This window comes from Alligator mississippiensis, chromosome 10, assembly GCF_030867095.1.
Source record: "Alligator mississippiensis isolate rAllMis1 chromosome 10, rAllMis1, whole genome shotgun sequence".
In the NCBI taxonomy this organism is placed as follows: Eukaryota; Metazoa; Chordata; order Crocodylia; family Alligatoridae; genus Alligator; species Alligator mississippiensis.
Window position 1 is genome coordinate 77,283,845 of NC_081833.1, and position 14,773 is coordinate 77,298,617.

General features: G+C 56.0%; 1 protein-coding gene across 4 annotated transcripts in view; it reads left to right on the plus strand.

Moving 5' to 3' along the window:
• Positions 1 to 14,773, plus strand: part of ZFHX3 (zinc finger homeobox 3) — an 813,079-nt gene that overhangs the window by 773,733 nt on the left and 24,573 nt on the right. For all 4 annotated transcript variants that reach the window (XM_059714010.1, XM_006258819.4, XM_059714011.1 and 1 more), the window contains 3 exons: positions 270 to 377; positions 11,917 to 12,053; positions 12,304 to 12,504. In XM_059714010.1, the coding sequence (XP_059569993.1) occupies positions 270 to 377; positions 11,917 to 12,053; positions 12,304 to 12,504 (446 nt within the window). The remainder of the gene's footprint in view (positions 1 to 269; positions 378 to 11,916; positions 12,054 to 12,303; positions 12,505 to 14,773) is intronic.

Genomic DNA, 14,773 nt, shown 5'->3' on the forward strand with positions numbered 1-14,773 from the left:
CGGGCCAGGAAAAGTGCTGGCGTCCTGCGGTCCCAGCCCTCAAGGCGTACAGGCAGCGCAGCCCAGCAAGGACCCCTCCGCCTCGCTCGGCGTCCGCGCGGGTCTCGTCACGGGATAGCTGTGCGTGAATCGGGATCGCCGGCCGCAGCCGTGACGTTGTTTCACGCGCGCGCGACGGGGTCGGGACGGTGCTGAGCTCTGCAGCTGTGTTAGCCCTTCCTGTCACTGCTTCTGCTCTTACTGGTTTTCTCTCACTGCTTGCATTTCAGAAGAAGCAGTTGAAGATGTGGAAGGGGCCAGTGAGACGGCTGCCGACCCTGAAGAGCCTGCTAAGGAGCAAGAGAGTGGCAGTGACAAAGACCCGAGCAAATGGCCAGGTAGGCTCTGCTCCCTTGCTGCGAGCCAGCGGGAGCGGAGGGGAGGGGAGCGGGACAGCTGGCTCGCAGCGTGCTGCCCGTGCAAGCCCACGCTGCCGCTTTCTTCCATTCCTGTTTCCTCTCGACGGAGAACGTTCCAGCGCCCTCGGTTTCCCACAGCTGGTTCGGCTTCCAGCCACTCCTCTCTCCCCGCTAGGTCATGTTACCGCTGGAAAATGTTTGCCTCGTTTTAGCCTGAAAACATGAATTCAGTGCCACGGTGTGCGTTAGGCTTTGCAAACAGCTGAGAGGGAAGAAAGGGGGTCGTGAAAATAGCAGGTCCCGAGCGTGCGTGGTCCTTCTCCAAATCGGCCGTAACGACACGGGGGAAGCGAGCTGCTGCTTTACGAAGGGACGCTGTTAGGCAGTGCTGGCAGCGTGGCACGAGGGCGGCAGGCTCCCGCTCTCCATTAACACTTTGCCGTCAAGATTGACGGCACGGCACTTTGTTTCCTAGAGCCCGAGCCTCGTTGGCCTGCTCCCCGCTGTGCGGATGCGCAGCAGAAACGGCGTCTGCCCCAAAGACCTTGCAAGCAAAGTTTCAGCCGCGTACTTCCCTTTTTCCCTAGAGATGTGGAACCGCCCGCAAAATCGAAAATACACGGGCGGGTTCAAATCCAACGGGTCCTTTTGCGTGCACGTCGGTCACGTACAAGCGCGCGGCTCTGCCGCTCCCCTGGCCAGGGGCTCGCTGCCACGGGAGAGATCTCGCAGGGGGGCTGCGTGGGACCCCAGGCCAGCCCGCTGCTCAAGGCAGGACCAGCCCAGCCCAGGATGGTCAAGGAGCTCTGGAAAGTGCTGGTGGCGTTGAGCAGGAAACCGCGCTGCGTTGGCTCCCTGCAGGCCGTGCGCTTCTCTCTCCAGCCGGGGTCACTTGCAGGATGGGAAGAAAGAGGGATTTTTCTCCTTGGTGTAGAGACCAGTCTGAGCAGCTCTGGCTTCCCTCCGTGGCCAAGGAGAGAGCCCAGCATGCCCCCACTTCACTGGGGGAACGTAAATGATCCAGGCATGTTCCCTTGTCTGCAGAGTAACCAAAGAAACCACACAAACATCTGGTCCCTTAGCGCCGCGCTTTTCCTGGCCTGCAGAGCCAGCACTTTCCCTGCCGGCCTCCCTTTCTGGAGGTCCCACGCCAGCGAGAGCTGCCTGCCAACCCGCCGCAGCCGAAGAGAGGCTTCCCGCCCAGGTCTTGCAGGCATCCTGGGCAGAGCGTGATCTCTGGTTTCAGCTCCATGAAGAGGTTTGATCCCTTCACTGCCGCAGGGCCTGTCAAGACCGAGAGGATCGGTTGTCCTTTGACACGTGCTGTGTCAACCCCAGCAGGCAAAACTGCTTGGGCGTGGGTGCCGGGACTGCCCGTGTGAGTGCGAGCGCGTGCGGTGCCACCCCGACCTGCGGCCAGGCCCCGTAGCGCTACTGTGATGGGGCAAGTACCAGCGGGCATCCAGCTTGGAGCATGGGCAGCAACACTGAAGAGGAAGTGCAGTGCCAACGAGTGCGAGGACCTGTTTGAACTATTTAAAACGTTCAGGGGCTCCCCATATCTCGGGGCCCAGCAGGATGCTTTTGTGGCGGTGGTTGCAGCAGTTCAGAGGAGAGTTTCCACACTCACAAAAAGAAATGGTTTTGAAATCCCCGATTCATGCACAAAATCTGGATGTTGGGTTTAGATTTCTGACGTTCTCGTTGCCTTGTGAAATCCCGAGCCGGGTCTCAGTGCTAGCTCCATTCAGAGCATGGATAGGAAGCCTGCCGGACAGCAGCTCCAAATCTGGCTTGCTGTAAAAATTGTCTGCAGGCCTAGACCGCATAGCTGGGTCCACGTGGGCAGACCCCTGCACCTAGACAACCTCGCTGAGTGAGGTCTGTGCAGAGCAAGTTGCAAGGTCAGGGCTCGACTTCAGAGGAGTTTAAGCATGTGCTGAAGTGATCCGCTTGGAGCCCAGCTTCTTAGCACGTAATCCCCTATCCGTTTATTCCAGAGAAATACGACTGTAAAGCACGTGTCATCGTACAGCAGAGTCCCGCGTGGTTTCTGCTTCCCAAACTCCCTCGACAACAGTGGGAGAGCAGGACAAGGAGGAAAGGCAGGCCCAGGCCCTCCTGTGAGCTAGTAAATAGGATTTTGAACGGGAAGCCAAGAGAGCGGTTCTGCTCCTAGCTCTGCCGTTGGCTACTTGTGGCCCTTAGCCACTATTTCACTGTCTCGTGCATTCAGTTTCCCACCTGCAGACTGGAGTAAATGCCATCCACTTCTGCATAGCAGTGTGAGGCCCTTGGATGAAAAGCTGCTGGGGAAGCGTCGAGTTTTACGACGGTTGTTTGCAGGGGCAGGACAGTAGTGCGTGAGGACAGCCCCGGCTACGTGGCAGGGAGCGGCAGAGGTAGTCGCGTGTAAGAGACTTGTTGTGAAGGGGGAAAACTTCTTCACTTTGGGTTTTCCTATTTCATGGCAAATGTATAACAACAGTCCATTTTCAGAACAGACCTTTGAAAATGTACTGTATTTCTAATTTGAAAACAGGATATTCTGGAACAGAGAAGTTCTGTTTTCAAGTAACCTCCCAGAAGCATTCGCCATCTTGTACGTATGAAGAGTCATTTCCAAATCAAAGTGCATAATTGAGGATTTGTGCTCCTTTGGATGCGAGTCGAGTCCCCTCTGAGACTGGGCAAAAAGCAGCGGTGCTGGGTCACAGCGTCCCAGTCGGAGATGACAGATGCTTTAATATGACAGTTCACCAAAAAAGTCTCGTTTTGGCATTCCCCAGTCGGAAAGCTGTCCGTAGGCCCGTACCCGGGAACCTGGCCAGAGGCTCGTGAGAATCAGCAGCTTCTCATAGGGATTCAGGATGGTGCGTGACTTTTTTTAATCAATTATTTATTGGGTTAGCAGCAAATTGCTAATGTTTCCTGTTTCTGGATTGGGCCTGTTCCTTTCTGTTTCTCACTCCAGTACTAAGATTAAACAGCTTCTAAGCACTCAAGTGATGCAGGCTGAGTGCTTCTGGAGGTGGAGCTTCCTGCTTCCTTCTTTCCAATTTTAGTGCTGGAGGAGAAAGGCAGTTCTCAAATCTCAGCCACTGAGCAAAGCCTCGTAGCGTGAGTCACACGAGATTCGTCCCACATACGCAAGGAGAATGCAGTCGCTGCCTGACATTGTTTGCACTGCCTGAAAACACGACTGCATTCGAGATGCTCACGTTCGCTAGCGGAAGTGTAGGCTTCCACCTAAAGCCCCGAGTCGGATCCGGGGAGACTAATTGGAGACTTGAAGAATTTTGGGTTTGTTTTAATATTTTTAAACAGAAAATATGAAAGACCACCTCAATCCCCCAGCGACCCCACTGCATGAGAGACTTTCTTGGCATGTTATCAATTGTATAGACTTAGTATGTCAGCATTTTTGAAGAATATCCCTACTTAAAGTATAGATTGAAATGAAATATTTCTAGAGGAGTAGCTTGAAGGGGTTTTTTTTGTTTTTTGTTTTTTTAAATGATTTTTTTGTTTTTTTTTAAATCCATGATGCTCACCTAACACAGAGCAATTAGTGCAATGGAGCATCCCTGATTCCAGCCCATGGTAGATTGCTATTAAAGGAGGTATTAACGGGCTGCCAAGAGCTGGGAAATTGTTGCAGAAAAGTGTGTTTATGGAGTCTGGTGCTGGCAGGCATGATTTCCATTGGATTTGACATGTTTAACATAAATGTATACTGCACAGCTCCTGCAGCTTATGAATAATTCCTACAGGCCCACTGCCTTTCTAATTACTGAAATTGAAAAAAACAGGTCAGGCACATCCTGACGGAAATCTATTACCACCCCTCCCCCTGCCCTTTTTTAATATACGTCGTTTTGTCGAGCACTTAATGGCTAAGATACTCTGCTGAGACGGAGACAAGGCTCGAGGATAGGAAAGGAGAGAAAAGGGGGCGCGGCGGAGCAGCTCGGGATCTTCGGGCTGCAGGCAGTTGGGCAGCTCGGTGTCGCTCCTCTTCATCCTTGATGTGCCAGGGATGTCCCAAGTGCCTCGAGCTCCTGTGGCAGGGGTTGGCACCCTCCGCCCCCCAGGCCAGATGCAGCCCGTGGCTGGGCAAAGGGGCTGCACCGTGCCGCCCGTCCCCTCCCCAGCGCTGCCCTCCGAGCGCTGCAGAGGGGCCAGGGCTCGGCGGCGAGGGTGAGGGTGCCAAGCCCCGTCCCAGGGACATCCCCCAGCAGTCAGGTGCCGAGGTGCCCTTCGTACCTTGGGACCACTCTCCTCCCCACGCCACGGGACGTTCAGCTGCAGCGTGGCGCTGCGGCCACCCCGTTAGCCCAAGACTGATCGTCAGGAGCAGGTGTTACTTGTGTGTCTTGGGATCCGAGCAGTGGAGACACGGTCCTCTCAGCACTGGGCTCACTCTTCTCTGGTCCTAGGACTGCGGGGGCAGGCGTCGGAGCTGGGGGAGCCCTGGCCCCCCGCCCGGGGCCCGGCTCAGCCAGTCCTCGCGTGGCAGGGCCTAGCAGTTCGTCTGCCGTGCGGCGAGGCTCCACCGCTCCTGCCAGAGCCCCTTCCGCAGCGTCTCGCAGGGACGTTCCCACGCGCATCAGCTCTTCCCACTGTCCTGGCTACGCCCGTCTGGCCCGTCGGGTAGCTCCTGTCTGCCTGGTTGCATCTAGCGCTGCCGATCGATGCACGGAGACTGCTGCTTGCCTCTCTTGCATGGTGTTGTTGCTCTTCTCTGAACTTCCTCGGTTTATTGGCATCTCTCGGCAGCGCGGCACTTAGTCCCCGGTGCCGTCTCGCCGGAGCCCTGCAGCGAGGGCCGTCTCCCCCGCGCTCTGAGATGGGTGGCATTTCTGTGTCGAGCCGCAGGTTGCCGTGGTCCTTTCCTTTACAAACCCACATCTGGGTTCGTAACGTGCTGCCACCCTGACACCTCACCTGCGCGGCAGTTGCTGATGTAAGATACAGAATAGCCCCTCTCCCAGCATGGTTAAAACACAGCTTAGTCTTGTTCCCGCCCGTGCTGTGTGTTGTATTTTCAGGACTTGAACACGGAATAAAAATGTGATTGAAACAAGTTGAGCCCTGGTCACACTGCAGAATTGCACTAGGTCTCATCTATTTGCCCGTTGCTTTCCTTCCCAATAGAGGAGCCCGTAGTACCCGTAGGATCTGGTCTGTCGGGCGCTGCCGTCCCGCCCTGCCCCTCGCTCTCGGTGCTCCCGTCTGTTTTCCCCTCCGTGCATCAGCTCCGTTTCAACACGTGGCCTCTCCTGCCTGTTCTGCCACGTCTCTAATCTCTCTAGGGCTCTCGAAGTCGTTCTTATTTCCACTGACCCTTGCAACTCTCGCCTGTTCAGTGACTTGCTACATAGCCAGACTGCTTATTCCATCTTCCAGATTATTCAGGAGGAAATTAGGACGTGCACGCTCACGCACTCTCACAGTCCCCGTCCCGCACACCGCGCTGCTGCAGTTCCCTTTGTCTGGTGCTACCTCGGCTACGTCAGGCTTCTCGATAGCATCTCCTGTGCTGGGATTATTGCCCTTAGCCTTGTGTTCTCGCTGCTGGTTCCTCCAGTCTTCGTGTCAGGTTGAAGCTCTCTTTGCCTTGGCTCCCAAGGCCTTTCTGGACACTGCTGCGCCCCGGTCCCTTGGTCTCCTGTCGTGTCACGCTGCACCGTGACGTGGTCTGCTCGGCCATCGCACGAGCTTTGGTCTGCCCTTGTCTGCCCTTGCACTTCCCCGCGTAGTCCCCACCTTCCCGGAGGGCTGCCGTTCTCTCCTCCTGCGAGTCCCTCTTCTGCTGAGGTACCGACGATGCTTAGTGCCTGGTCTGGGGAAGTCGGGATTTTTGGCTGACGTAAGAACCAAACTTTTCACGGGTTGCTTGCCATCTTCGCTGCGTAGACCCCTCTAATGAAAGTTAGGGCCATACGTAGCAGAACGAGCCCTCATCCTAATTGAGGCCTCTGGGTGCCGTGATGTAAATATTTAATTAACAAATCGGCTGTTCAGAGTCGCAATAGGCTGACAGGGATGCCGCGGCAGTGGAGGAACAAGTCCATTTGACTGTTCCCAGGGCCTTGCTTTCAAAGGCCAGAGGAGGAAGGTCGGCGCAGAAGTGCACTTGCAAATACCCGTGTCCTGACTTCCGTCTATGTACGATCGTGTTACTTATCAAATACGGGTTTGAAAAAATCCTGTAGGGCAACAGGCGATGTACAGTCCTGTTAGTATGGCTACAGCGTCTCATTAGAACGAATGGGACCTTTGGGGAATAGGGAATGTAAACAGACAGTGTTTCAGAAAGAAACATCCTAACCATATATTATTAACACAAAAAGGAACAAACGTGCAGTAATGCTGCCGTGTTGGACAAGGAAATTCCATCTCAGTGAGGCTCGAGCTCTGCTCTCGTGGCTTATTATGACACGAGACTCCCTCAGTGGCATGATTGCCTTGGATTTAGTCTTACGATATCGATGTACATCGTGCGCGCTCCTCCTGGGCTCGGGGAAGGCGGCTGCACTGGGCGACGCTGGGGTGGGGTCTCGAGCTGGCGGCTGCAGGACGGCTCGGCTGCCTCAGCCGGAGCAGGAGGGAGAAGGCTCCAAAACCCGCGGGAATAAGAAGGGATGAGCGAGCCCCGTGGGATCTCCGGAAATGGCCGGCAGTTCCCTCAAGGAGCCCCTGAGCCATTGCAGCATCCTCCCAGCTCCCCCACAAGCAGCTGTGGCCGCAACGCTGTCCGCACAGAAGGCGGCCGGACTTCGCTCTGCGGGCTAACGTCCGGTGCAAAGTTTTGTGACCCTGCGCGGGTCATTCCTGGAAGATTTTGGGGGAGGTCTGAAGGACCTTTTTGCTGGAGAGGAAGCCCCCTCTATTGCCGCAGGCTCTCAGCTGCCCTCGGACCAGGGGCGCGTGGCGTTGCAGCGTGGCTGAAAAGTTCGCCAAGGCTGGCTGCTGAGCTAGGAGGAAGGGATTTTTTTCCCTAATCAATGGAGATAGCAAAACCCTGCTGTAAATTTGTCGGGCAGGTGGCGAGCTGGTTTACGGAATGCAGGGAGACGAGAACCTCTGGCTTACGGAAAGCAGCATGAATTAATAATCATTTAATTGGCTCCTCCATTATGTTGCTGGGTTGGGAGATGGAAGTTGAGATGAAGGGGCTGTCAGTGGTACTTTAGCTGAGAGAGTCTGATGGTTGAAAGGTGGGGGTGGCGACTGCCTTTGGCCTCCCACAAGGATCAAGGGTAGCTGGCTCTCTGGGACCCCCCGGGCTCGCCGAGAGAGACGGGCGACCGCTTCTCAGGGCGCTTTACCCTGCGAGACGGAGGAGGAAGAAAATCCTCCACGGCGCTGAAAAGCAAGGCACGGCAGGAGCCAGCAACAGGAGTGGCCCTCGGCAGCCTGTCTCGCAGCCATGCCGGCCCTTTGCTGTGTGGCGGCGAAATGTCTTTTTTCAATCTTTCTTTCCGTTTCATCGACATTAACAGGCCTGACGCCAAGTCCTCAAATGCTTCTGGTCCTTGAAGTCTTTAAAGGGCCCGTCTCCACACGCAGCCCCCTGGACTCGGGACACTTGCCACGTTCTTGGTTCATTTCTTCCAGGAGTCCTGATCTCTTCCCGAATGCCAGCGGTGGCAAGGTCTGTGCTGCATCCCTTCTGGAGCAGGGACTTGGAGGAAAGCAAGAACCAAGTTTTTCAGCTTGTTCTGGGCCGCCCAGCCCAGCCCACACGCGGACCGGTGGGCCACGTGGTCTGCCGGGCGTGCTGGCGAGTAATGCCGTCTGTCTCTTCGCAGAGTCCTTCGCTCCTCCGTTGCGGACGCTTCCATCGACTCCGCGATAGCGGACCCTGAGATCGTCTGTGTGCTCGGCTGCGACGGAGTAGGCTCGCTTGGTTGTTGGCCAGCAGGAAGCTGTGGTCCCACTGCTGGTAGCCCAGTGGGTGTTTTTACCTTTAAAGGGACCCTTAGCACCAGCGTCCCAGCACGTTTTTCAGACCGCGCTGAAAGCGTAGCCGCTTCTTCCTCTCCCCCCTCCCCTGGAGTAGGCAAGCGCTCGTATTGCTGCTTTAGAGAGGTCAAGGTTTACGGGCCCGATCCGCTGCATGTCGCAGCTGGGGCAAGTGAACGGACGTGTTTGAATTGCCCTTCACTTTCCCCAATTCTGGGATGTTTAGCGCCAGCCGGGTCTCCTGCGCAAGTCAGAGCGATGGGGAGGGGTCACCTGGAGGCCCCAGACCCAGATACCCGAGGCTGCCGAGGGCCGCCCTGTTCAACAGGCGGCTCCAAAAGCAGGTTGCGTCGTCTGCAGGGAAGCCCCGTGCCCATGGGCAATGCGGAGCTGCCAGCTCAGCTCAGGAGTCTAGATCCATCCCTGGAGGTTTTGAAGACCCGGGCAGACAAAGCCCCGGCTGGGATGATGTAGCTGGGGCTGGGGCCGGAGCAGGGGTTGGACTAGATGTGACCTCCTGAGCTCCCTTCCAGCCCTCGTTGTCTGTGATCCAGTTCGGCCAACGTAGGATGCACGCTTCAGACAGCTGCGGCTTGATGTTCAGAGTTGCTGACGGTTCGCGACACCAGACTGGCGTCAGAAAGAATTGCCTTTGTTCAACACCTCCGCGAACAAAATCCCATCAAGGCTCCCAGAAATGACCGGCTACTTCTGAAAACGCGGTTGTTAGCAACATGTCCAGGGTTGCAAATGCACGGAGTTAGAGGCACCACCGAGATGAGAGCCCGGGCCTCCTGTCGTCTGGGAGGCACTACCCCAAGTCTGGTTGTCGAAGGAGAGGACATCGCGTTTTGGACATTTCTGAAAGCTTATTTTCACCGCGCGTTGGCTCTGAAACGGCGATTTGTTTTTCTGACAAATCCAGTTGTGCCGGTATTTGGCCCGTGCTTCGTTTATGAAGCAGTTGCATTCTTAGACGTGGAAAAGTGTCGCTAGCAACTTCCCCGTGGCTGCATTCATCATTCTTTCGCTGCAGCACGGTCCTTGTTCCCCTGCCGTGTGCCGCGTTGGCGATTTCCACCTGTAACTCTCAGTAGCCCTAATCGGTAGTTTCGTAGAATAACCGAGATTCAGAGCCTTGACGCACAAGTTGATGGATACGGCGCCCGGAGAGTTCCTCCCAAAACCATGCGGCAGACGAAATTACCGGCCCGAGCTGAGCAACGTGCAGGGATCCTAAATCTTGGCGGAGCCGGTCGTTCGAGCCTCCAGCGGCAGGGAAGGGAGCGTAGCTCGTGCCGCTCCCTAGCCACACGCAGACACGGCTTGGGGATCGTCAGCCTGACTCGTGCTGATGCCCGACTTCCTGATTGTGGTTGACATTTTAAAGTCTGAGGTCAAATGGAGGAGTGGACCATGTCAGCAGTAGTTAACCTCCTTATTGGGTCTGCTCTGCTCACATTGCACAAAGATCAACGAAGGTAATTTAGCACTGGGCCGTCCTCTACCTGCTGCGGCAAGTGGGCTCTTGCTAGGGATTCTCCGTGTCCGTCTTCCCGAGCGGGGGCCGCTGCTTGGGGCTCTTTGCTTCCAGTTGGATGCGGACGGCTGTTGTCCTCGGTCGGGGGTGGGAAACACAGGCAGCTTTCACCCACAGACTCCATGCCCCATTTTGTACCGTGCGGTGATACCGTTCCTGGGGAGGAAAAGAGGTACATTTCAGTTGTGTAGAAACCTTTTTAATGGATTTCCAGCTGTAACCCACAAGGGAGACTTTAGATCCGGGCAGCAAGCGTAGACCCGGAGCCCGTCTCCCTGGCAGGGAGCAGAAAGGCGCCGTGTTTCGACGTCTGTAGATTTAGCGCGGCAGCCTTGACGTGTTCTGTGCTAACGAACTGCAGGGTTGGCCTCCTCCGGGCAGGACGAGCCGCGCAAAGGTCCGAGTCCCAGCCCTGGGGCTCACACTAAGCACGCTGTGCTTTTCCAGGTGTGGACTGCGGTCAGAGGCGGGGCGTGGGAGACGTGTCCGGGGTGCAGCGGGACAGCAGTGGCCTGCGTTGACAGCCACCGGACGAAACCCTGAGCGGTGACTCTGGCCGCTCGGGCCGGGTCAGGAGCCCTGCTGTTCGTCAGGTCCCTCGAGACCAGCGTGGAGTCTCTCTCCATTTTTTTTCTCCATTTGTAGCATCTGCTTCCATTTCCCGGACGTGGTTTCGTAGTCTCTGTATTGTAAATACTGCTTAGAGCTGGGGTTTGGAGGAGGAGGGGATGGAGGCTAGATGCGTGCATTGTATTTCTGGCTTCCACGAGGCACGTCTTTCAATAAATCCCAGCCTGGTCGCTGTGAAAGGGTCCTGGCCGTGGGAGCAACGTACCCGAGCTGTGCTCCGGTTGCCTTTCCTGAGCGTGGCCGTGGCCGGTCCCACGGCAAGGCTCGGGCGCGGGGCGTGGGGAGCCAGCCTGAGAACGGTGCAGCACCTAGTTAATCGGCAGCCAATCCATCATGTTAAATATCCAGCTGTCATGTATTACCTTTCAAGTGAAAATGAATAACTCCCATTAAGAACGAAATGGGTTTGAAGTCGATTCGAGACAGATTAAAGTACTGTTATGAATGTGTGTTTGGGGGGGCTGTGTAATACACTTGTCCTTATAGTTTTTAAATAATAGATGTCCTACAAACTAGCGTACTCCAGGCTACCGAGCCGCGGGGTTAAAGGTCACCCGCTGGGCATTCTGGGAAGCGGACCAACTTCCTGGAATAATTTCTGCGCAGGTTCTGGTTTTGTTCGCTGTTTTTGACTTCAAGGAATAAAAATTGGTTTTCCGTTAATGGGTTCTGGTTTGCATCCAGCACAACTTGGCGTCTGCGTCCAAACCAGCCTCTACGTGAGCAGCTGCGCGGGGATGCCGGCGGGACCGCCCGCTGCGGTCACGCACAAAGTGACCGCCGCCCTCTCCAGAATCGGGGCCGCCTTCCCCGCCGGCCTCCGGCGGCCGCCCGTCGAAGAAGGTGGGGCCGATCCCACGACCCACGCGGGAATCGTTGTGTCGTGCTGTCACGGTCCTCGATCGACTTGCACACCAGCACATTGCACGGGGCTTGCTGCGCCGTCTGGGACCCTCCGCACGCTCAGGGCGGCAGCGCGAATCCTGCTTTCGACCCGTGTGCATCCACCTGCCCGTGGAAACCCCGGCCACGTGTTCTCAGGTGCAAGTGCCAGGGAAGATGCCTCTCCGTCTGCTGGCTTTTAAGCTGGTTTGAGCACGCCCAAGTGGGCGAGCGTGATTTTTTTTTCTGTTTATAGCAAAGAATCCGTCACGGTGCCCTTATTTCTTAGTGCCAGTAATGGCAGATAGCAAGAAGGAAGCGCTCGGGTTCTCTCGGCATGTGCGGTAAGATGCAGGTTAGCCCAGAAGTTCGTCCTCTCTCAAATCCTGCGCGTGCATGGTGAGAAAATGGAAGAGTACAAATGGAATTACTGATGTTGCATCCAGTGTAAACCTCAATGCAAATCTTTCTTTCTTTCCTTTTTTTGTGTTGCAGCACCAGCAGCCAGCCAGGCAGAAAAGGAGCTGACAGAGTCCCCAGCATCCTCCAAACGCATGTCATTTCCCAGCAGCTCTGAGTCACCTCTGTCCTCTAAATGGTCAAAAACTTCAGAGGAGACCAAACCGGAGCAGGTGAGGCACAGGAGGGAAGCAGCACTGGCTGGAAAGCGGTAAACACCTAGAGGCAGTTGATTTGCTTTGTAGGTGTCGGGAGCAAAAAAGGAAAATAAAATTAGGTGATGATGAAAAGGTGATGATTGGATGGTGGGAGAAAGGCACAGGTTATTACTGGAGTCAAGCGATAAGGAAGGAGAAAGTGTGAGCGGTGCCTATGGCAGTCGCGTGCTCTAGTCAGTGCGGTGTGTCTCGTCTCGCCCTGCAGATGTACCAGTGTCCGTACTGCAAGTACAGTAACACGGATGTGAACCGGCTGCGGGTCCATGCCATGACCCAGCACTCGGTGCAGCCCATGCTCCGCTGCCCGCTCTGCCAGGACATGCTCAACAACAAGATCCATCTGCAGCTGCACCTCACACACCTGCACAGCGTGTCGCCCGACTGCGTGGAGAAACTCATCATGACGGTAAGTGTCTGGGTGTCCGAGGGCAGCCGCTGCCTCCCCGGGGGAGCGAGGCGGATTCAGCATTGCCAGATGCCACGGACCAGTGCTGTCACGCGTGGGAGCAGGCAGCGTCCTGCTCCGGCCAGAGCTGTGGCTGCTTGCCTTTTCCCACCCCGTGCTGTCCTGGCCGTGGAGACCAGTGCTCCGCGTTGGGCATTGCGGGGTTCTGCACCGTCGGGGAACTGGATTAAAGGAGAAATCTCTTCCTCGGAGACCCCAGGGCAGTTATTCAATAAAACACCCCCTTAATGATCACTGAAGAGGATCGGCTTCTGGGAGATGCACCCATTGATCTGTGATTGAGTTGTGCTGCTATGTCCGCACACGCTCGCCTAACAGGCTAGCCAGGGTTGGTAGAGTGACAGATTGCAGGAAATCGGGGATCAGGTTTCTGCTTAAAACGTAATTTTGGGAAGTGGTATGATTGCTTCCCTTCTCAGGCTTGTCCCGAGCACAGGCTGGGGCTGTCGTGGGACTCGGTGCTGTGACAAACGTCACACTCTGCACTCCAGTCATTTATCCAAAATCATCATCAGGGGACTAAATGGGACGTCTGCTGTGTTGCTTCTGAGAGAAATCAGCAGTCAGTCCAAAGCAGCAATACTTGTCCTGTGTAACAGGTTACTTTTTTAAGGGTAGTTTTAACAACGGTGTAGACGGCCTGCACCTGGCACAGGTGAGGTGGACTACTGCGTGGCTAGAGAGGCCCTTAAATTCACTGGTTAAAACGCCAGTGTTTAAGTTTGCATCAAAACCTGTAGTTCAGAGTGGAGCCACTTTTGTGATGCTCTCCCCAGGGTGGCTGTCCCGTCACGTGGCTGTCCGTCCGCGCCAGCGCCGTTCCTCCAGGCCCATGGCGAAAGCCTGAGGTCAGCAGAGTATGGTTCAGGACCAGGATGTTCATGTCAGACTTCTTTTCTTTTCTCTCTTCTGCATCGCTGCTGTAGGTGTCAGACCCGGGAGTCCTGCTCTCACGTGGTCTCTGATGGAGGCTTTTCTCCAGCTAACTTGAGAAGGAAGTTCTCCTTACAGCGCGTGATGGGAAATGTCCGTAGCTTCAGCGGATCCTCTTTTTCTGAGTGACGCCCAGTGGTGGACGGGCTAAAAGGGACGTCTCCCCGACATGGGTGTGCATGTCTTGGGTCTGTAGACCCGTGGGCCTAGAGATCTCTGCAGCTTCCCAGCCCGTGGTGCAGGCCAGCAGGAGATGCCCAGATTTCCCCCAAGATGTTTTCCTCGTGCAGCGTTTACTATACATTTCGGCCTAATGCTCTTTTCCTCTCTCCGGTGCCAGGTTTAAATGCAGGCAGAATTAGAGGCACACTTTAAAAGACAGTCTCTAAATCCTGCCTGCAATTAGGACAGAGCTGGATTTCTAAACCGTGTTATTTGTGGGTGCAGTTTTAGAAGCCAGGTTTTCCACCTCTAGCATTTGGCTCGGTCTGCCTAAAATGAGAAGGGTACAAGTCGGTTTTTCTTCCCGTTCCCCGTCATCCTGTTCCCACTCTGATCTTCCTTGTTTCTCATTTGCACTTGCTGCTTTTCCTAGCTGTGGAGAATGAAGTCCGTCGGGCACGCCGTATTCAAACTGAGACGTGCCGGGCTGCAACCGGACACGAGTGCCTCATCACCCCGACACGCAGCCTTCTCCCAACTATTTACAAGCTCCTGTGCGAGGGAGAAGCCCCGATGCTCCCGTATGGGTTTCAGAAGTGATTGGGTCAGGTCCGCGCAAGTCCTGCGTAGGAAGGGCCAGTCCCGCCCGGGGCGGGTTCGGGCCTTCTGCCGAGATCGGGAAGGAAAGGCCGGGCATCGCCTTGCAGCCGGGACCAGTGCTTGTCTTGGTTCATTTGGACGTCCCCCCGAGGCTGTGGTCTGGGGGCATTGCCCTTGGGGCGGGGGGCTTTGTGCTTTGAATGGAGCGGGCTGAGGCCAGGCAGGCGCGTTCCCGCGCTCCACGTGCCGTGCCGGGAGAGCGGGAGGCGCAGCAGTGTCCCCGGCGCGGTCCCCGTCTCGGCTTGCAGCGCGCTGGCTCGCTGCGAGGAAGTCGCGGCCCGGGCCCCTTCCGACGCGCTTGGAGGAGGCTCCAGTTAATAACGCCTTATCAGACGCCTCGCAGGGACCGCGGTGTCTAATATGTCTGTTGCCATAGGAACGGCTGCTTGCTTATGCTCCGCATCTCATATCTGCGCTTCCCGCGCCCCTCCGCCGCGCGTCGGCGGCAGCGGTC